This window comes from Calonectris borealis, chromosome 1, assembly GCF_964195595.1.
Source record: "Calonectris borealis chromosome 1, bCalBor7.hap1.2, whole genome shotgun sequence".
In the NCBI taxonomy this organism is placed as follows: Eukaryota; Metazoa; Chordata; class Aves; order Procellariiformes; family Procellariidae; genus Calonectris; species Calonectris borealis.
In genome coordinates this window covers 50,490,983-50,513,755 of record NC_134312.1, presented here as the reverse complement: position 1 = coordinate 50,513,755, position 22,773 = coordinate 50,490,983, and the positions used below count along the sequence as shown (strand labels likewise).

General features: G+C 43.6%; 1 protein-coding gene across 1 annotated transcript in view; it reads right to left on the bottom strand.

The window, feature by feature from the left end:
• Positions 1–1,524: 1,524 nt before the first annotated feature.
• PLEKHG7 (pleckstrin homology and RhoGEF domain containing G7) overlaps positions 1,525–22,773 on the bottom strand; it is a 34,172-nt gene continuing 12,923 nt past the window's right edge. Inside the window, exons 7-16 of the mRNA XM_075140619.1 lie at positions 21,532–21,627; positions 18,898–18,993; positions 17,480–17,593; positions 15,659–15,833; positions 13,606–13,721; positions 12,717–12,810; positions 9,303–9,382; positions 7,795–7,954; positions 3,834–3,931; positions 1,525–1,744 (exon numbers count right to left, since the gene is read on the bottom strand). Coding sequence (XP_074996720.1) covers positions 1,637–1,744; positions 3,834–3,931; positions 7,795–7,954; positions 9,303–9,382; positions 12,717–12,810; positions 13,606–13,721; positions 15,659–15,833; positions 17,480–17,593; positions 18,898–18,993; positions 21,532–21,627 — 1,137 coding nt within the window. The 3' untranslated portion in view covers positions 1,525–1,636. The remainder of the gene's footprint in view (positions 1,745–3,833; positions 3,932–7,794; positions 7,955–9,302; positions 9,383–12,716; positions 12,811–13,605; positions 13,722–15,658; positions 15,834–17,479; positions 17,594–18,897; positions 18,994–21,531; positions 21,628–22,773) is intronic.

Below are 22,773 nucleotides of genomic sequence, written 5' to 3'. Positions count from 1 at the left end.
TGCAGCTGAGCTTGGGATCGGGGAGATTGAGCACAGCTGTGTAAGCCAAGTCGTGGCTAAGTGGTTGCAGCTTGCGTGGTGTCCTGGAGCAGATCTGCCGTCTCCACTCTCTTCTGCTCTTCTGCCTTACACATCCACCTCTTGGCACGGAGCCTGAGTGGCTGTTCCTTTCCCAGGAAGCTGTGACAAAAACTTGCCCATCGTAGGCATGGAGGGGGGGAGAGCAGGAATGTGTACCACAGTGGCCTACGCTGTATTTGGAGGGTGCTGAACCAGGTAAGTACATACATACATACATACATACAGCCTCCAGACCATAGCTTGTATGTATCCAGCTCAAGTGATAAACCGTACTGCCACATCCTCATGGGTGGAGCTGGGGAGGAGCGGGGTTAGGGGCAGCACTTGAACTCATGATATAATTCAGTTGTGGAGTAGAGGTGAATGCGAAGTGAATGCTGACTTCTCTGTGAATAATGTGAACGACTGGAATGGCGCTGCTACGTTCTTCAGCATAGTCCTCATCTGTGTGGCTTCTCTGTTCAGTTCCACCTGAAGTAATTTCTGACACTGAGAGGATATTCTAAGGGCTAACTTTTCTGCTGAGGGGGTCTAGCCGAGTGGGAGAAGTGACAGTCACTTAGAGTGGCTTTAGGGAAGTCTCCCTTTCTGTCTTGACTATGGCTGATCTCAGGGGAGCACCCTCCTTCCGTGGTAGTAACCTGTATGAATGTTGTGGCAAGAAGCTTCAGGCTGTTCTGTGGGTCTTTTTCAGTACCTCAAAAAGAGGGGGGGAAAAAGTGATTAACGGGCACACTTCTGCTATGTGGACCACAGATCTGGGATAGCAGTGAAGTATTGAATGGTTTAATGCAAAAGGAACACTCAAGTTTGTGAAGCAAACTTGAACTCTAAAGGCTGCCATGGGTGTAAACTGCATAATGACAGATCCGCTGTTAATAAAATGGTGAAAAACCTCAGGTTAAAAAAAAAAAAATCCCAATAAAGCAGGGCATCATTGCACTTTTGTTCTTTCTTTTTATATATTCTATAGCATCTCTAGTTTAACTGAATGTTATATGTAATTATGACCTTTTTCAAAGAAACTTAAATCATCTCATTTTAAAAATCAATGGGGAGTCAACACGACTTTTGAGGCTTTTACTGATTTGCCTCCACAAGTTCAATGTTAATGCAAAAAACATTTTGTGATATTATAGTTTAGTAGGTAGAGAGGCATAACTATTGGGACCTATGGCTACACATTTTAAATTTCATGAATACAGTTTGAATGATCTCGGAATAACCCTTCTAGACTTTTCTGGTGAACGAGTTCTCCTCACCAACATAGGTTTTTCTCCCCTGTCCTACTTTCTAGGAAATGACAAGCTGTATTAAAGCTTCCCTGGATAGCAAGAGCCTTCCCCCAGCTGAAGCAAAGGAGCATCAAGAGTGATACATTTATTGCATGGCTCATTTTCCCCCTCCAGTTTATTCCTACATCCTGTGGTCAAAACTCCTCACTCTGTCTAGTCAAGTCAGAAATCTGTTAGCTTCAGAAACCTAAGGCGTGCTAGAAATCACTGTGTTATCACCACAATAGTCTTCCACTGGCTCTGCTGGTGCTGTGCTGACATTAAATTTCAGAGGATTCAGCTGGGAAACAGAAAGCAGTGCTTTTCTTGATTTCATGTTGCGTGGTGTAATTGGAGATTGCTGTTTTTATCTGTGATATCCATGTTTTCTGTAACAAGAAAAAATAATTTATAAACCAAGACAATCTTAAAAAGTTCCAGTAATTCAGATACATAACTACCCAGAGCCTTTAGTTTTATTTAGCCTTTCTTCAGGGCTGTTCTCATAATTCCTAAAGTGAACATGAATTATCCCAGAACCGAGACTCTCCCAGTTGCTCAGGCCACTACACGCCGCTGGAGTCTGTGTCTGGGGCCAGGGATTTCCAGTGAAGTTTTCCTTTTTGGTTGGAAGATAGGATTTTAATGCTCTGTTTGCTTGTAGTGAAGTTTGCTGCAGGCTATTTCACCCATTTTTGTGTAATATTTATTAGTTCAATGCTGTCCCTGCAGTTTGGGCTCCCTGTTCCTCTGATTAAGACAGCCCCAGTGCTATCAGCATCACAAGTTCTGTCCCTCTCCGAGATGTGTCATGTGCTGCCACATGAATTTCTGTTTCTAGCATCACGCTGACAGCATTCAGCTCTATATCTGCTGTCGTCCGGGTACGAGGGCAGGGGGTGATGGCTGGAGAGATGGATTTCAAATACCTAACTTCCTTCTCTCTGTGCGAGTCCAGATGGTCTGGGTCGCAGAAGCTGAGTTGTCTCTGAATCGCTGTGATTAGACATTACACATTAGTTGGCAGCAATACGAGCTTAAGGTCTAGCTGTGCTTCTCCCACCCCCAGGATTTTTATTTTGCCTAGTCAGGGGCTGCTCTCCCTGCTGTAATGCACGTAGAGACACTGAGCTTTGATGCAAAGAGTAGAAACGCATGAGAAGGGGCAGCCTGTTCTACTTCACGCGATGCTGGGATTCATAAATTTTGTTATTGACCCATCTTGTGTTTGTTTATACCCTGAATGAGTTAAAAACATCACTTTGAAAAATAGAAAGCTGGAGAGATAAAATGGATGACCTAGAGGTCTAAGGAGTCCCAGCAGAGGACGTGAGAAGACTGTGTGTGCCTGGCAGAGCGCAGAGCCCGGCGGTGGCATGGGCCGGTGGCTCTGGCCCCTCTGGAGCTGCTGGCTGAGGAGGGCCCCAGGCGCAGTGCGGTGGTGGTGGTGGTGGTGGTTACACAGGGGTTTGCCAGGCAGCGGTGGACCTGTGGGAGGCTGAAATAAGGTAGTTCACTTCATTCAACCGGTGCTGGAAAGCCTACCTTTCCTAGGGCTCAGAGTGCCCAAAGTGAACAAAATGCAGTAATGCCACCGCATCCAAGTGAAAAGAACCTTTCGCTTCACTCTTTGATAAACTGGACTTGGAAGACATTGAGAAGATGGTAGCCAACTGGTGTGAGGGCAGCTTGGGAAGGGAAAGGTAATATTTCAATAACAGGAGAAGACAATGACTTCTTTAGTAGATACCTATTCCAAGTACCAACCAGTGACTTGGAAATGGAAAGAATTCAGTCATTGCTTTTCCCTGAAAAAGTCTATCTATGCAATTTACTTTTAAGGATTAGTATTAGTGGTAGTCAAATTTCTGTGCATTAGGTATTAGAGAATGAAATTCAACTCACAGGAGAAAAAAAAATACTTCTGTGAAGTGCCTACCACACTTTCAGATGTTATATACAGCACTGTTACTAGAAATGTGATGTGGTGTGAAAATGAGGGGTAAAATTATATAACAGTGGAATTAATCATACCATCTGTTCAATCTGAAATTGCAAGATGTGTGTCGTGCGTAGATGAGCATGATACAGTTTTCTGGTCTGAGTACTACTGCATATGAGTTGGGTGTGGGGGGGTTGTTTTGGTGTTGACTTCTCTGGAGGGGCTGACCGTCTTCATTTCTGTGACAGGAGAAATGGCATTTTTTTTTTTTTTTTTAGAAATGATAATGTTTTTCAACAAGAATATGACCTGCTATCAACCCTGATGTAAAATTGGTACATGTTCAACAGCAAAAATTCTGTAACAAATGTGTGAGCCAGAACACTGGGGTGTTATTTTGTTTTGGTTTGGTTATGGTTGAATGTCACAACTGTAATAGATTCTTAGCACAGCACGGCCACTTTTAGGCTGAGATGTCCCTTTAGGAAAAGTGTAGTTGTGTAATTAGAGAAGAAAAAAAAAGGTGTGCTACTTACCTTGGCGGTCTCTGTCTGAGCTTGTAGCAAGAAGACTGCTATGCACTGACGATACCTATTTTCATGCTGTATTAGGAAAGCATTTCGCAGGCTGAAGACTGTGGAAAAATAAGGAGAAATTATATAAATTCCCTCATGCAGCTGTCAGTCCAATTTTATATCCCATTGTTCGATTATGATTGAAGAAATGATATATCTTTTCTGATTCTTAATAGGGCAATGCACCCTGGTAGGGTTAGTTTTTTGTTGTGCGGGAAGCTTTGTTATTTCAAAAAGTTAATTCTGCTTGCATTTATTTTATTTTTAATTACTTTATCATTGTGCAGCTACGGTGCTTTTGAGTCTAGCTGAGGATCGTTAAGAGAAGTTTCCATTCGAAGTGGACTAAACCATAACTGAAGTTAGAGAAAAACAGATATCAAAAATTAATGAGAAAGGCCCCATTTTAATTTTGTTTCAAACAGGTCCGTACGATGGCTGCTATGTAGGGAAGTGGCTGCACTCGGGCTGATGGGGGGTTTGGGCTCTCCCTGGGGCATGTGCACGAGCCGGTGCTGCTGCCCGGGGTGCCCCCGGTCGGCTGCCGGCAGCAACGTCTCTCAGGGCCGGGCATGTTGCCAGCAGCCCTTCGGGTCCTGCCAAACTTCTGCAGAAGTTAATCGGTGACTCTGGATGTGGCAGCAGCATCTCCTGGCTCCTGCAGATGACTTTGGGCGTTACAGGGCCGGTTTCCCTGCAAGGAGATGAATCAGCACCGATGTCGCGTGTCCGGAGTGAGGGAGTGGCTTAAGTCTGCTTTGAAGCAAGCTTGGGGGAAGAGGAGGGGAAAGCATCTTCAGGTAGCCAAAATCCTGTGCCAGACGGCAGGCGTGCTTGGGCGGGCTGGTTGTGGCAGGGAGGAGGGCACAGGAACCTGTTGTAATGCACTGGATTCGCGTGGCGTTGCTTTTTTTGGCTGGAGTTGACGCTGCTGTAAAGGAAGCAACGGCGAGCGAGGTGCGGGACTGCCTCCCCGCGAGCGGTGGCCCTAAGCGGGGCCCTGCTCCTGAACCCGTGCAGCCTAAGGAGAGCACAGATCTCGAGCTGCCGAGACAAGGCAGCATTTTTCTGAGCCTGTTACACTTGACATATCTTTTTTGATAAACTTATCTAGTTCATATAGTTTACTCTGAAACCTTGTACTATGTCGAATATCTTGCTGCTGTGTAATGCTTCTTTGTCCAAGCATTTCCAAGTGCTCTACAGTCAGACCTCAAAATGTTTCTGGAAGATAAAGTGTACCATAATACAAGTTTTATAGAAGAGGAAAGTGGAGCACAGACTGGTTAAATTACTGCAACAAATCAGTTAACAGCGGAAATCTGTAGCAGCAGAGGGGGCACGTTTCAGAACTCATGCCTTCTGTCTGTCTGTGGTCAATGGGAAATACAACTTTACGGTTCCAAAAATGAATTTTCTCAGCAATGCTTGGCATCAGGCTCTCAGTAATGTTTTCTAAAAGAAAGTCTGTGGCTGTAAAGGTTACCAGTCTTTGAGATAGCGACATACCAGTAGGTCTGGCCCCTTCAATACTTGGTGTAAAGCATTATTAGTGGAGCAATAATAAATAATTGCGAAGATTAAATCCAGAGCAGAATGTTAAAAGGAAAGTGATTTCCTAATCAGAAAGTTGCTTACGGTCTTCCTACTATTACACTTAGATGTAAAGTTATCTCTTGTACAAAGTCCTGGCACTTGCAGATAGTTCTGCTTTTAGGGTAGCTTCCCAGTATTAGCAGCACAGCATTATATCTCTTATCCCTTCACTGATACGTAGCAGGCTTTGGGCTAGAATTATTCTGCATAATTATCAGCCTCCTGCCTGCTGCCAAAAGCTATGATATTGCAATATATATATTTTTTCCTAGTCCTTGTATTGAGGTATGTTTCTTTCCAAAGTGAGATCAGCCCTCAGCAAACTAATGGATGCAAAAGTACTTCTTAGATCAAAAATCAGGGTTTCATTTTTGATTAACGTGATGGATCACTACAAGGCACATGCTGCCCTTTCTGAGAACAAGCTAACTAATCTTTTACTGCCACCAGTAGTAAAAGTCTCCTTGATACTGCAAATAAATTGGCAGCATTCCCCAAGGTCACACATTCCTGACAATATTTAATCTCCCCCCCTCCCCCCGTAAAGGGACATTTTCCATTGACACTGGAAGTTTTGCTTGTTGTTTTACACAAAATGGTGGAAATCTGAACTGCAAGCTCCCTATAGTCATTTTTCTCACCATTTTTATTGTACCCTAAGGTACTCTAAGGTACAATAAAAATCCTATATTAGGATGGGCCTTCCAAGACTACAGGTAAGTAATGGAGACTGCCATAGCTACAGCTGTAAGGTAGGAATATATGGGAGAGAAGTCAGTCATGAGGTCCAGAGTGCAGGGAAGGGCCATAACCAGTGGGCAGAGCCTGGGTTGGGATGAAGCAGGTAACTTTGTCTATTCTGCTGGTTGCAGCTGGATCACGGGGATAGAAGGACCCTGGTTAGAAATCTCTGAATGTAGGAAATGCTGGCTTGGAAAATAAATCCCAAAATCTTATTTCCACCTCCATTATGGCTTTTATGCCCAATGTCATATGTGCAAACCGGAGGGTGGCTGCACCGCCCTCTCCAGCACCCAGAAGCCGTCGACCTTGCATCTAGTCTGGGCTTAGGCAGGAACGCGGGGCTGCCCCCCCCTCCACCCTGCAGGTGAGAGGCAGCCGCTGCGTTTGCTTCATTTCTGCTGGGTTGGTAGGGAGAGTCCTTAGGCAGACAGATGGTGCCTGGAGCACGTTTAAAAAAAAAAAAGGTTATTCTTTGTGTTCATCCCCTTATCTCATCTTTAGTAATTTGCCTTTTATTGCCTACCTTTATTTCCTATCAGCATTGATGCTGAATGCTAATTACTCTGGGTGAATATATTTCAAAGTTATCATAAATTTTACAGGCTCTAGGTTTATTTTCCATATCTAATGATTTCCTACAGAGCACTGTATCTCCCTGAGCTTTTCCTCCCAGTCTTTAGGATTAGGATGGCTGACAGGCCCTGGAGCCCGGAGATTTGCATTTTTCTTATTTCTCTTTGATATAAGAGGCTCCTGGGATCTGGGCATTGTTAGACTGAGGTGTGTGAGAGCCTGCATGAGTGGCTCAGACCAAGGGAAGGCCTGATTTTCCATGCCTGCTCTCTCACCCAAGCTCTGATTTGGGGGCTCCAGGGATGTTGTTTTGGCAGGGTAAGGCTGGTCACTCTCTGTGGAGGTCAGTCCTCCTCCCCTCCTCACCCAAGGACACAGCAGCAGATGTTATTGGGGCAATTTGGTGATGCATTTGGATGTCTGTGAGCGAGGAAGCATTGACGTATGGTGGGTGATTTCCATCCTCGCAATAGCTGGTGGGGAGGTGAGTAGGAGCAGCAGCAGGAGGTAAATCTCCTCTCCAGCCTCCTCAAGAATTGCTGCTGTGCACCCAGGAGAGCAGTGCGCTGGGGTGTTGGGCAGTGGGACAACAGAAAAAATGCTGCATAACTACTACAAAATTGAAAATGTACTTGGGGAAGAGTTTGATAGGGGCTTAACAGAGTGTGTTAGGACAGTTAGGGCAAGGAAATACTTGGTTCATGAGAAAGAACTCATTGGAGTCTTGATACCTCCTTTGGGGTGAATGGATAATATCGGACAGTCGCTGGTGCGTACGTGAGAGTCGCTGTAGAGGCAGCGGGACATGGAGTGTAATGTCTGTGTTAGCAGGTCATGCCTCGCAGTAAGAGCAGAGCTGTGAAGCCAAACAGCGCTGAGGCAGCGGCGTTTGCACTCCAGGCATCCGGGGGTGGTTTGTGGGCAAACAGCCTCTTATCCTTACACTGCCGCATACGCGATGCGTTGAGGTGGTATTTATGAAGATGTCCAAATGCACGTGGGCACGTACCTGTAACGTGGACGGGGTCAACGTTTTTCAGTATCAGTCTGTCTAGCGGGATGGGCTGGTCTAGGACTGTGCAAAACCCACCCTCTCTTATGAAGGACTGCAGCTCAGGAGTGAGGGAAGGACAGACAGGGATTAAGCCGGTGTCTGAGCCCCCGTGTTTCTGGGAATAGAAAAAGAAGCTGGTTAGCTGGTTGTCTGCCATCTGCTCATGAAGTATGGGCACTAAACAGCCCTAAACTATGTGTTTTCTCTTATCAAAGGTACTCAGACAGCTTATTTGCCTGAGGAACCTCAGAAAAACTCATCAGTACCTGGAGTTCTCCTGCAAGGTCACACCTTGTACTGAAAAACCACAATAGAAACACAATACAAGTCCACAGGCAGAAAACAGTCAGTCTAAGGTGTTCAAAGGTCTTTTTCTCCCCCTTCTCCTTGCCCCTCCCCGCTTCTTCAAATAACAGGACTTTTTCTCCGTTCCTTGGAGGTGCATTTCCCCATCTCCCCTTGCATACTTGCAGAACACACAATTGCTGGGGCTCCAGATGGGTTGCAGACCCTCACAGAAGGTTCACCAACACACGTACGTGGGGCAGCCCTCGAAGAGACTTGCCTGTGGGCACCAGGCCTCTTGAATCCCTCCTCCCCTCATTCCCCCCTGTGCTATGGGATGGTTCTGCTGTTCTACCATCTCTCACTGCATGCCTTCTCTATCTCCTACAAAGGCAGAACACGTGCTTCTTTGAAAAAAAACCCCCAAAAGTCTTTAAATGAGGCACAAACTTCTTGAGATTTAGCACAGGTCTGCTTAGCCTTAATTTACATCATCTTCATAAACTTAATTAGCTAGATATACTCCTGCACTGAAGCTTTAGGAATTTCAGGTCCAGTCCGTTTTTTTGGTGGCTAAACCCAGGTATTTATCATCTATAGAACTCTCTCTATAGCATCTTTCATTAATAAAAATTTTCTTAAGAAGAGTCATTATATCTCCATTTTAAACTAGGGGAAATCAAGGCAAAGAGAGGACACGCACAACAGGCTGTGTTGGGACTGAGAATAAAGCCAACCTTGCATGTATTTTAGCATTTTCCTGTTTTCTTCACGTGTATTTTTTTTTACTTCTTTCCAACAGTTCTGATATCTCTGGGATAAAAATTTCTCAGGTTGCTGGACTGAGTCGTGAGGGGAGCATTAGAAAACTTCTTACATTCTTGAAACTTTTCTGAGCTTTAGGAATCCAGCACATCAGAACAACACCAGGAAATAGTAAGGTCTTGTAACGTAAATTCTGCCTGTCATACTATTCCTGTAACATACTGAACCTAGAAAGAGGGTTTTGAATTAGTGTTATGATTTGCTGTCAGCATAAGGAAGTATCACCCGTCCTTCATGCCGACTAGTCATCTTGTATTTTTATTGTTAGATCAATCTTCCAAAGTACATTCAAAATATTTACCAAACTAAAAATCATAACAACCGCAACCATGTATATCTCTATCCATTATTACCTTTTTGTTACGTTTAATTTTGGTAATTAATAGGAAATCATCAAATAGGAAGAGGTAGACGTCAAGGAGTCTTGTGCTTTCTGAGGAGGAAAACAAAAAAATCAATTTGATGGTGTGATTATTTTAAGGAATTGCTACTTCTAAGATGAGGCACATCTATGAATCACTGCATCTTACAAAATGCTTTTAACAAAGCATCATGGTTTCCAACATAGTACACAACTACTCGTCCCCTAGTCTGCACTCTCAAATGCAGCGCTTAAAAAAATCCTATGTCTCTTGATGATTTTGGCTACTAATACTTGTACCTTGTAGCAGCTACCTCATTATGATAAAACAACTACTTGCCTGCCAGGAAAAGTGATCTGGATCACCTGGAGTACCTACAATTACAACAATCAGCATGCTATAAATTAGCAAATCCTACCTGGTAAACAGTGAACCTTCTGAAAATGGCAGAGAGAAAGAAATAGGGAAGTGCTACCTTTTCCTGGTACCTTTAAATACTGGTATGCTGTGCTTTTCACAGGCTTTTGCAGCGATGAAATGTTAATTGATAGCATCACAAAAGCCTTTCAAAAACTACACAAAATAGTGTTGGCTTATCTTTTCTCCCTAGCTCTGGTCATGAGGATGTGAAGGATATAACAACAAATGTCTATGAGAATGCTTCAAAGACTTTCAGGTTGACCTCCAAGCCATGTTGAAAACTCAGGTATTATTATAATAAATAATAGGGAGCAATTTAACAAAAGCAAGAGTAATTTTTTAAGCAACTTCCTGCAGGAAACCTGGACTCTCTACTGGATTTGCAGGGTTTCGTCCTTTGACCTCTTCCTTGTTTACGACTCCTTCTATCCCTTTCCATGAATCTTTCTTTCATTACCCTTTTTGGTCCCAACTTGCTGGCCTATTTCACTTCCAGAGTCACCTCCTTTCTCTGCTGCAGTCTTTATCCTTTATAATCCCTCCGCTGGCTACTCTGTACCAATAGGGCATCTCTGGGCGTGAAAAGTAGGCATGAAATGCCCAGCTACTCTTCACAGGAAATGGGGTTGGTCAGAGCTATTGCTTCCAGGCGATCTTGGAGGATCCTAAAATACTTTCCTGAAAGGCTTGGTTTGGCTTGAATCATTAATGTTGCACAAAACAACATCAGTAACTACTGAAAATTAAAATTCTAACTAGGTCATGATCAGTCAGCTGCATGGATAATAAAGAAACTACCATGAGGACCTTCTTACGTGCCACTGGAGATTCAGACTACAAACAAGCAAGTTAATGTGTAGTAGACATCTTATAAAAACTATCCTTCTGTAAGTTTCTATGAAGTAAAAAACTTTGTAGAGGGTTCACCACAGCATCTCTTGTACAGCAGTAGGCTTTTGTGAGTGTTACACAGGAAAGAATTATTTGTCGTAAACTCTGTCTACTGTTGTGGACAAACTTTTCTGTTTCTTTGATTTATACTGTGTTCACAGAGTCATTGAATGGCATCAGTTGGAAGGAACCTCTGGAGGTCTCTGGTCCAACCCACTGCTCCAAGCAGGCCAAGCTAGTGCAGGTTGTTCAGTCAAGTTTTGAGTATGTCCAAGAAAGGAGACCCTGCAACCTCTGGTCCCCTGTACCAATATTTGACCACCCTAATTGTTAACAAGTTTTTCCAAATATCTAATGGGGGAATTCCCCATGCCGCAACTTGCATTGTTATGTTTCATCCTTTCTGTGTGCAACTCCAAGATGCCTTTAGCTCCATCTGCCTTAAACCAACCGCTAGGCAGTTGAAGACAACAGTAATGTCTTCCCTGAACCTTCTCTTCCTACATCTGAAGAAACCCACTTCTCTCAGCTGCTCCTATTCTCAATTACAGGATTACAAAAAAACCACACAACTGTGGTCTCAGTGATCTCAGTTTCATTCAAACAAGCACAGTTCATCTTAACACCAAATTTGTGTGAGTCTGTTCAAAGTGGTGACTTTAGGACATGCTTCTTTCTGTTGTGCAGCATTATATTTGACTTGTGATTTCATTTTTGTCTTGAAAGTTATTTCATTCAGAGAAGTGGCCAAATGCCAGGCACTTTTATATTGCAGATTGCAGGCATCTGGCTGTCTTGGTGGGTAGAGTTATGCTCATACCTCCTTCTGCATTTTCTAATTCCGTATGCAGAAAGACATGTGGACACCCCATGGCCACCCTTACCTCCTGCATTGGGGCCTCATGTCTCATCAAGAGAGCAATGAGTGCAGAGGGAAGCATTGGCAGGATCAGTGGCTTTCTTTATCCTCTGCCCGCCACCCCCTAAACATCAGCAGCAACCTTTTCTTCTGCTCCCCATGTCCCTGGTGTTGTGCTGCCTTCTCTGCTACTATAATTCTCCTCACGTGAGAAGGAAAACAAAAACACTGAAAAAGGGACTGTGTCGCTTTTGCCGCTCCCTTTATAATGGTAATAATGGTGGTGGGAGACAGAAAGCGTTGCGTGCTTATTCTCAACACCTCTGCTCCTGAGGAGGTGGTGGAGGAAATGTAAGACATGGGCTGTGCTCATTTCTGTCAAACCATTGCTACAGCCCTGCAGCCACCCTGGCACGCAGCTTCCAGCACCCTTTCAGATGATGGTCTTCTCCAAACTGCCCAGGCTCTGCTTCCTGCTCATGCAAGGAGGGAATCCTCCTCTCCTGCACAGCTAGAGGTTCTGCAGCAGCTCCCCAGCAAGCAACCTCTGCCCTGCTACAAAATGGTGCCTGTGTGTCTGGAGACGTGAGTCTCTGCCCTGCCAAAGTGATAGACAGCTGCGAGCAGTGTTGTAGAAATCAACATGCGCACGTGAGACCACTATGCTACCTGTGGAGTTAATGGCATGTTGTATCAGTGCTCTATTCATAAAAGGGAAGCCACCCGGCAGGATAACACTTTCTTGTTCCAAGGTATCCATCAAAACAGCAGTCTTAGCAGAGATGAAGTATGAAATAAAAATAGGAAATACCTCTGGACTTTCCAGTAATTTTCAATTAAACACATAGCGGATATGGTGCCAGAGAGGTGAGGTATGTTGACATTGGTCCCCGGGCACATGGGGCACCTTGTATAGGACAGTCTAAACTTCCTTTTTTCCTATTGCCACGTTCTTGAACGTGACAGTAAAACGCTCCTTTTGAGTGATAGGCATCAGCCAGTCAAGCTGATTTCATCAGCACCTGGCAGACTGAATATCCAGATGTGACAATAAACAATCATGCAGATTACTCATCCTTCTGGCCATTTGGCTGTTTCTCAGTCTCTATCTGACAAGCTGTACGTTTGCTTTTTCTTTCCCGCACCCAAATAGCGTTGCAGAGGTTCATTCTGGACCTGCCATAATATGATTCTGTTAAGCTAACTCCTGATACCAGGACACGTGGGGACGTTACCTGCTAGTGTTAGCCTCCCTTCATGAAGGAGAAGTCTGTTCGCTGAAGACAAAATATTTTCACTGCTGTTTTCTCTTAAGCTTTGCTTCAAACACTTGACCCAAAAAAGAAAGAGAGAGAGAGAGCATGGGGAATCTTGCATATCTGATGATGAACTGGGAGGCCACCAGGAGTTAAACAAACTGAGCACACGTGTGCTCTTATCTCAGGCTGAATACATCACACAGTTAATAACTGAGCACGGCTGTGTTTCTTCAGTGCCACTGCTTCAATGTGTTTATGCATTTGAAAGGTTAAGCTGGGTTTTTCTTTTCCAGAGTGAGTTTAATGGTTTTTACAGCCCTGCATGTGAACAGACATAATCCTTGAGGTGAGACCCACTTGATGATGTTACCATAATGCTGCTTAAAGTCTGTCTGTATGGGTAAGGGGGTAACCACAGCAGAAAGGTGCAGATGTTCCCAGGTATGCTGTGTAATTTTTTGTAATGCTATTTAAATGTAAATAGAAATTTCTTTGGCTCAGCTTGAGGAGTGAGAGAGGCAAATAATTTCTACTTTGTATCCTTATAAAAAGGTAGTAATACTTACATCTATCCCATTTCATTTTGCCCCCTAAAAGCAAGCACTGGAGAGTCCTCCTGCATCATATGATCGTACTCTCTTGGATGCTAGCTGAGAGCAACCCATGCTGCCATCCAAGGCACTGCGCACAGCCTGCGCCTTCAGCTACAGGGTTTGCAGTGCTCAGGCTGCAGCTGCTCCTGTTAGAGCAGAGCCATCCCCAGTAACTAGAGTATAGATGACCTGCCAGCTTTAGACCACGCTATAAAGATAGATAGGAAACTAAACCTTCCTCAAGGAAAAATGCCCTTTAAAAAACCGCTTACCTCTGGGACAAAGAATCTCTTGTCACGATCCCAGACCTGAGGCCAAACTATGACCTCTTGCAGCTGCCTGAACTTCTGAAAGTTGTCCAACCACTTGACTTTCCCTTCCAGATCCCCTGAAATATGTGAAACATCAGTTACTGCCAAGGCTGGCAAAACCAGTCCTGTTTCTAGAAGATGCTGAATACAGATTTTCTCCAGTGGAAGCCAAAGCGTCTCACATGTGAAGCCCCAAATGAAATCTTGGTCTCATTGTAAAAAATGCCTAAACTCTTCTTAGATCAGCAGAGCCAGAATTTCAAACCATGCGTTCAAACATGCTTAAATTCACTGCTAAATGAAAAGTTGTGTTTACTAATCTGACTGGGGAGCAGGGGCAATCATATAAAACTCAATTAAAGTGTAATCTTAAAAAGTTCTTTAAAAAAAAATCCTGCCTTTCTAAACTGTCTGGGGTACTGAGAGAAAAATAATTTTCATTGCGTACAGCCTGATCAAAAGACTGTTGAAATTAATGAAAATTAATTTTGGGGGAAGTGGTGCCAGAAGTGACTGAAGTATTTAACTGGGATGGGGGCGGCTCAGAATGTGAAAAATGGTGACTAAGTCTTTACTGATTCAGGACCATTATGGGGAAAACTTTAATGGACCTGCAACTTAAATTTTTGTGTTGAGTAATATTGCAAATAATGGTTTCAGACACACACGCACATATACACCAGAAGGGGAATGCTGGGATTGCAACTATTCCTTATGTCACTGATTCACTGATCAAAAAATGAAGGCAGATCTTTGTCAGGTGTCTGTGAATAAAGATGGGTCACCCCTCTACCTTTGGTTTCCTTGGCCCAGAGGTATCTAAACTCTGGAAGGACCTATTTCTTTGCCAGTAATATTCCCCAGATATCCCATGGTGTTTTGGGGCCGTGCCTAAAACTAAAACCTAAAACCTACCTACCTAAAAAGTCCCCAGACTAGCAATAAAACCATCTTATTTTCTTATGGGACACGTTCTGTGCTGAAAAGTGTGCTCCTTGTGGGCCATTAGGCTAGACTCCTCATAAGACTTGGGAAGAAGAGAAAGAACCCAAGTCTCTCTTTTAGGTGGTAATTCTGTTTACCCAAGAAGGAGTCCCAGATTTATCTATCTCTAGAAGACATTAACTCTCACGCTGCCTCATCTCCCTCAGCCTCCAGGATGGGGAGAAGGATGGCGGCAGAGAGCGAGCCACCATGCTGGGTGGCTGAAGGCCCTGGTGTGCCGCTGGTGAGGATGAAGCGCTGCCTGGCACCTCTCCCTGCCAAGATTGGCAGGGTAAGTGTTTTGCTGATGCACTGTCTTGTCTTTGATTTCAGTGGGGGCTGCATGAGGCCTTTGGGGAATAAACCTATCTGCTGATGTACTATATGACCATAAGACACTTAGAGATGCACTTATAGCTTCCTGAACAAGACTGAATTAATAAATTATTTAGAATTAATAAATTATTTACTTAAAACAAAATGCAGGGAAAAAGAAAATATTCCTGTACCAATCCCTTCTTTTTCCACAATAGCTAGAGAAAATCTGTAGCTGAGGTAGCTCTTCAGCTACTTTACATGGTAGGACCCTGTCATTTAGTGAAAGGTCACTGACATAATATTTCCCTTGTGAGCGCAATTTTATCCTATTAAGGATTAGCCCCAATAAATCCTCCCGAGACATAAATCCAACTCAAAGATGTCTTTGTTTGAGGTCTTTCTTGATTTGTTCCAATCTGTGATCTGCTCTTAATTGTTTGCATGTCACTGCAGACGATTCTGAGGAAATACAAGTGGCTCACTGATTTGTGAGTCCTGTGACCTTGCTCAGAGAGGCTTTGACAGCACAAGGGTGGCACCGATCATTTCCTACAGAATGAGGAAGGGCTCGGGATTGTCGAAAGGCATGCACATCCTCATTGCATCTCTGCAGGGAGACTGGACCCATTCACACTCAAAGGACATCCACAAAAAGGCCACATAATTTGCTAACTGTTAATTGCACACTTGACTTTTAACCTTAGCTACTTACGTATGGACTTTTCCACCTTCTCTTTAAGCGACCAGATAAAGTCTTTCTCTGTTTCATCAGTGCTCCTCTTCCAGATGTTGTTAAGGAGGAGGGGATAGCGCGTCAGTCGATGCAAAGGAGCGACCAGCAGCTCGGGCAGGTGCAGCCTCCTGCACCGTTCGTTTTGTTCACACCACTGCTGAAGACAAGGGAAACCTGCTTTAGGCCTCAGCTTGCTCCCTCATGGGCAAGTTTTCTGCATCATCAGCTGACCATAATGAAACAGGAACTAATTAAAGATAAAATTCTCACACAGTAAGAGCAAGGGCAGCGTAAAGGCTCTCTACAGGGGGAATCGCATCGCTCCTCCAGATTCGCTTTCTGTATTGCTGCTTCCCATTTCAGATGCTGTGGCCATGCTAGCAGATCAAGCAGTGCTTTTATTTATTTGCCATTTTAATTTCTTCAGGAAAACCTCAGTTCTGTTTGCGGGCCACCTTATGTTTTAGGGTCACCTGACACTTCCCACTGGGGAACTTTTTCCTAGGCATGAGTATATGAAACCCTTCTCAGGGAGCAAGCGATGTGAAACTCCCGAGCCTTAAAAGCTGCAGAGTTTGGCTGCTGCAAAGAGGTGTCCTCCCAGTTTTGGGCCGCCCGTGAGAAAAGCCCACTTCTTCAGGTTTCTCTTTCTAAGCCTGTAATGTTGAAGATCAAGCTTAAGTATTTACAGGACGCACTGGTCTGCTAATGAGAATTCAGAAGGAGCAGAGCCCTCTTCCCGGGAGCCCCACCGCTGCACTGGCTGGGGTTGTCGCTTCAGGCAGCCGCGGTGTCGGCAAAGACAGAACCTGCTCAGGTGCTGTAACTTCACGCAGACATCACTGAGAGCTCTTCCCAGCCTTAGGGGGAGGTAAATGCTCACTTACTGGTAGTGTTTTGATACCAGGTTCTACGTTTGCTTTATCTGTGGTTAAGGAGGGGGAGGAGCTAAAACACTGCCATTGCAGAGGGGTTGCTTGCTGTTCTACCCAGGACGTTGCTTCCTCCCTGTGGGCACAGGCGTCAGCAAATACCCGTGAGCGAGGAAAGCAGCCTGGCTTTCTTAGCAGGGCTCAGCCAAAACCCACCCTGCTCTCTCATCCCAAGACACATGAAAGCACTGACGTGCTCCTGAATTTCTATTCCCCTTGTTTTGTCTTGTATCATATACCCCTTTCTTTAAGGTAGAAGGAAGCCATTGTCCTCCTCCAGTTTTGAGGTTTGTGTATGTCACTGCTGGTGTGGCATAGCATAGAGGCTGGGGGCTGTTTTGTACTCAGGGAGTGTCAGCCCTGTCGTCTGCTAAAGCACATCATACCCTACATGCTGTGTTCCCACCTACCATCTAAACCAAGCTGATATGCAGAACATGTATCAAAGTAAAGCACTTGAGAGAGATTTTACAATGTGGCTTGATTTTTGTTTCTTTTTTTCTGTAACCACTTCACTTTGTTAAGGTGGAGGTCACCAAGTAGAGGGATTATATGTGAAACATCTGAATGATAGAGGCTATCAGTACGTATTTTCTGCCTGCAAAAATGCAGCCAGTTGTTCCCTTTTGGCTTCCCCCTCTTGTCTGTTCTAAATTACAAGTATGGACTTTCACATTTGCAGGGTAACATGCATTCAGAAGGGTGACTTCATATCTATGATACCCTCTGCAGTTCAAAAAAATCTGTGTAAAATGTTATCTACACAGTTTTGCTTCCAATGAACTTTCCTAGTCTGCTGTTAAAATCCTGTCACAAGGCAGAAAGGCTGAAGACAACAACAACAACAACAAAAAAAACATCACTTTACTTTCAGGTAGATGCCAAAATCTTCTCTCTGTCTCAGGTTTTCCAAGTAGAAGACAGCAGAGGTATAATTAAGGCAATAAATCTGGTGTGTCTGGCAGAGGTCACCCTGGAAAAACTGCAGAAAAGACTTGGAAACTTATCAAGAAAGAAAAATGTCATGACAAAGGGAGGAACAACCGTTTTGGTTTTGTAATGTGCATTTTACCTGAGATTTCTTCATACCGAGGAAAACAGGGGAAGAGGGAAAGGGGGAGTTAAAAAAGTAAAGGGCAAGTTAAAAAGTAGTAAAAGTGGTAAAGTAGTAAAAAAACCACAACAGTGCTCAAGCAATGCATGGGAGCACAGTTCTAACAGCTCTGCAGAGGTGTGAAGCATTCTTTGACTTTGTTCTCATTAGAAATAAACGATGTGCAATTTATGTAGAAGCTGAACATAAAAACCACTATCTATGCAACAGCTTTACATGGCCTCATATAACATGTCACTGTATATCCGAGCGTATTAGATAGCTCTTAGAAATGTTGAATGCCACCCGTGATAAAACTCAGTTTTGTCTGGGATTTTGTCTGTCTCCCACAAACATTATCGAGAAGAATGCCTGAAGTCAGAGGTAATGGAGGTGAGAAGCCAAGCTCTAGCCTCCCTTTCCCTTTTTAAAATCCTAACCCTGAGGTAGGATCTGTTGTAGTATTTTCCCAGAAGTTTTCTAATGGCCTCTACTGCTAGGGTAAGTTCAGGTCCATGAATTGATTTTCTGTCTGTATTAATATTTCCGACTTTTCAGTCTTTGGGAATTTGTGCAGGAAATAGAGCCTGTGGAGACTGCTGTTTGGACAACTGCCGCCTTTACCATGCAGACTGCCCGAAAGGGTTGCAGGGCAGTGCTTGGCAGCAGCAGGACAGCTGTGTCCGTGCCTCAATCTTGCTTAGCAGATGCAGGCCAAAGTGCAAGAGGTATTTCAGTCCCATTGATCTCTTAATTAAGCACTTAAATACACTTGTGGGTCTGGTCAGTGGAGTAAAGGAAGGATCTATGCGATGGAGTGGAAGGAGGCAGGGAACATCCAGCGATGGGGCTGGGGTCTGATCTCAGGGAAACATCTTCCGTAGAGCGAGGAGCTCTCCTCTGCTGGTGGCAAAGTCTCTTCAAGGTCTGGGCTACAGTTCCCCAGGAAGGGAAAATCATTCCACACTTTGTTCCACGTGCAGAGCACCTTTCCACGACCACCTCAAACATGCCAATGAATAAAAAGAAAAACATCCTACTGACAGGAGGTGCTTGAGCCTGAGACCAAACTGCCTGTGACAGATGGCGTGTCCTTGACTGACTTGATTGCTCTAAAGCACGTGCATGCTATGGTAAATGCTCTGCTGCAAGGACCTGCTGATATTAAGCAAGAATACTTCTAATTATGTTACCTTTCTGAGTATGGAGCTGAAATCCATAGAAGAGTCTGACTTGCTGACATGCTCCTTCACAGTTTCAAAAAAAGTTTTCAGAAAACTGAGACTTATCTAAGTAAGGGGAAAAAAAGAGAAATTAACATCAGTGATCTTCTGAAGTTAAGTTTAAAACAACTTTATTTCCCATTCCTGGTCTCTTCAAAGGCTCCAAGCCTAATGGGGTGTTTATACTTATCTCCCTGACATTGCCAGAATTAGCTTCAGAATTATGCCTGGAATTAGTCAGAAGCTAAAACAAATCTATACAAATACCCACTTGCATCGTGATAATGTCACAGCTTTTTGTATGACAAAAGCTTTGAAACAAGGTTAGTTATTCCATTTAAACTTATTTTAGGGTAGCAGCTGTATTTAACATGAATTGACATGAAAAGTTACAATGGATGAATGGTGTCTACTGGAAAACACTGATTGTGTATGACAGAGCTGTGACAATTAAGGAAGTCTTCATGGTCATTTGAAAAAGATACCATCTGTTATATTTTGAGTTTGTTTCATGCTATTGGAGATAAGGGAAATTTCTATAAAATGCTATAAAATGTCACATATTCCCCGTAAGTTAAATTTATATGTTTGCACTGGATTCAAGGGTGCCCACACTGTCAGTCAGATGTGGGTGAAAGCCTGCTCCTGAGCCCACACTTGCCTCCTGAACACACTATTTGCACACAAATTCATGACCAGGCCCAAATTTTAGGCCAGAAGGGAACATCATCCTCTGTGATACTGCTATGACCTGCTGTTGCAGCTGCACACACTGCTTTGTTTGGTGTATTTATGGGGGCAGGGTTGTTTATAGGATGATGCTTATTCTTTCATTTTGACAAAGGTCAGTTTTACACCTTTTACAGCATGCATTTTTTCATGGATTCAGCCTGCTGTCAAGAAGAAATGCATGCTGTAAAATGCATGAAATAAAGGCATAAAAGGCATTGAGAGCAACTACTTTCTCCTACATTTGATCACTATTTTATATACAAGTAAGCATAATAAATGATACTTTATCATCCTCATTAATAAGGACAACAAAATTAGAAAACAAAATAGAAAAGGTATTAAAGATAATTCTCTCAGGACATGACCAAGCTCCAGCCAAGCTCAAAGCTTTTGTGATTGCGAAATGGCACACAGCAATATACCCTACTCCCTTCTTTGAATAAGAACGAAGGAATCGGCAACCACACATCAACTGAACTCTAGTAGCTGGCTGCATTTGTAGTCTTAGCCCACAACAAGCGCAAGGTGAAACGCATCAGCTAAAAATCTCTTTCCTTGTATCTCCAAACCTGCTCAGGTAGTCACTCACAGCAGCTCACCTGCTAGGACGAGAGGAAATGGCCCCAAGTTGCACCAAGGGAGGTTTAGGCTGGACATTAGGAAAAATTTCTTTGCTAAAAGAGTGGTCAAGCCTTGGAACAGGCTGCCCAGGGAAGTGGTTGAGTCACCATCCCTGGAAGTATTTAAAAGACGTGTAGATGAGGCGCTTAGGGACATGGTGTAGTGGGCATGGTGGTGTTGGGTTGGTGGTTGGACTCGACGATCTTAGAGGTCTTTTCCAACCTTAATGATTCTACGATTCTACCTGGTGTGTGGTCAGTCACTGAGCAGAGGTGACTTGCTCATGGGTTTGAGCTCTGGCTAATTGTGCCTACTCTGAAGAGCTTTCCTGCTTTTCTTGTTTTGGCTAAAAAGGGAGCTGTTAACTGTTAAGGCAAGGGAATTACAATTAGGGAAAGAACTTGAAGTAAGCAACTGGTTTAGGGCTTGTGAGCAGTCATTCAACTTACGCAGTTGAAGAGCCCCTTCCAAAATTCACTTTGCTATTAAGGGTGAGGTGTCCTGTAAAAGAGCTCTCAAGCTAAGAGAAACTTCTGTTTTGCTTCTAACGTTATGTAAAAGCTGTTTTGGACTTATGGGTTCCTTTAAATTTCAGGAGCTGAAAATGGTCTCCCAGCAACTTGCCACAAGCAGCAAAGAGCTGGAGCAGATCACAGCCAAGCTTCGTGGTCTCCCTCCTCCTGGAAGCTGGAGGGTTAGTAGCACATGAACACAGAGCATCCAGTCTGTGTGGGAGATATCCTACCCACACCGAGGGAAACCCCAGCTGGAGGGGGGTGGTCATCATTTTGTTTTAGCTTGCTCTGCTGGAGCGGCATAATAGGTAGCAAAGTCTTTGTGCCCATCTCTTTGCGAAAGAAAACTTGTTGTTGTAATTATTTTGCCATTCTTACTGTTTTGCTGTAAGGATTGTGCAGTTGGAGTTTATCTTCACAAATCCTTTTAAAAGGATGCTGCTTATGAGAATTAGTCTCAAACTAGTGTTTACTTCAGGAACAACTGCCAAATGAGTTCTCCTCCATGTTCAAATGCCTGTTTATCTTTTGCTGGAGGCACATGAGAATAATTTGCACTGGTGAAATTTGACCTCCAGTGATATACCAAATAGAAATGAAGGAAAGATTAATTATTTGAACTAAGTTCCAAATGTGAGCATTGAATCCAAATAGAAGCTTTATGGATGGTTTCTTGTCTCCTTTTATGGGGCTGGTTGATTTCTGATCTCAGTAAGACTTTTATTTTTTTACTCACCTTGCTTAACTCCTCTAAGTTTGCGAAAAGTCTCCACAAATCCACATCCAAGAGAAATTCATTACTCTGGAGGTATTTTAGAGTGTTCATAAATATCTTTAAAAACAAAACAAATCCATGTTATTTACTATTTTTGCCAATTCAATCTATCTCTTTTTTTTTTTTTTTTCTGAAAAGAACATGTTTGCACTGTAATTCTCATGAAATGATCATTTCATTTGGGGAGGGCAGAAAACGACACTCTGAGAAACTTTTCCTGACCTGCCTGAAGGCTAAATATTGGGCTTTGTGTGAGGAGGAGGGTGTGAGTCATGTCCCTGGGGTGTCTCTGTGGCTGCCATGGAGGCAGCTATGTCCCTGCTGTGCTCTCTGGCAGAAGAGGGGCAACTGAGTCCCCTGCAGATCTGCGTGAAGGAATTAATAACATCAGAGTCATAGTTACAGATTTCTATGACCTTTCTAAATGCTTTCCTTCCTACCCCATACATCTGCTGCTATATGAGTTGTTCAGAGTTACTATGGGAAAAAAAATGTTGGAATAGCATAAGTAAAGGGCTCATGAAGGTTTTTCACCTCTTCGGATTGTTTTGTTAACCTGTATTGAGTGAAAATTGCATGTGTATTTATTGGCTGTTTAAGACTTTATATTATTTAAGCTCTGATGGTGATCTTGGAGCTGTGCTGAATCTGACCTAAATCTGAAAAAGGCTTAAGAAATGTAGATTACTGAGTAGAATTTTTTGTATATGTGTGAAAAGCATTAATGAAAAAACCATCACTCAGGTGCCAAGACTGAAGAGCTAGTGAGAGTGTTTGCTTAGCCTTGTGTAATTCTTCAATTGCCATGAACAGTTGACCTGAGAGCTTAAAGGGATTTTACAGTGGTCTTAAAGTTCCCTGTGGATATTCATTAAAATCAGTGGAATATTTCTATACTGGGAAGTACTTAAAGTAGCAGGTATCTGTAAAACTGGCTATCCAGTTCAATGGGTTCTTTCTTTGGCAGGGGAGTTTGGGAAGCTGGCATGGACTGAATAGTTTATGGGTCATGCAGGGCTGGCTAAGGCTTGTCTGTGGTTTCCTACATCAGGCTCACCAAGGGACCTGCATGTGCTCACCCTTTCCAGGATTCACACGTTTTTTATCTTCTCAGAAGAAAGAGTCTAGAAGGAAGGACACTTCCATCCTGCCTTGGATCTATAGCTGGTCCTATTGTCCCCTTTCCTCGCCCTTCCTGTTCTG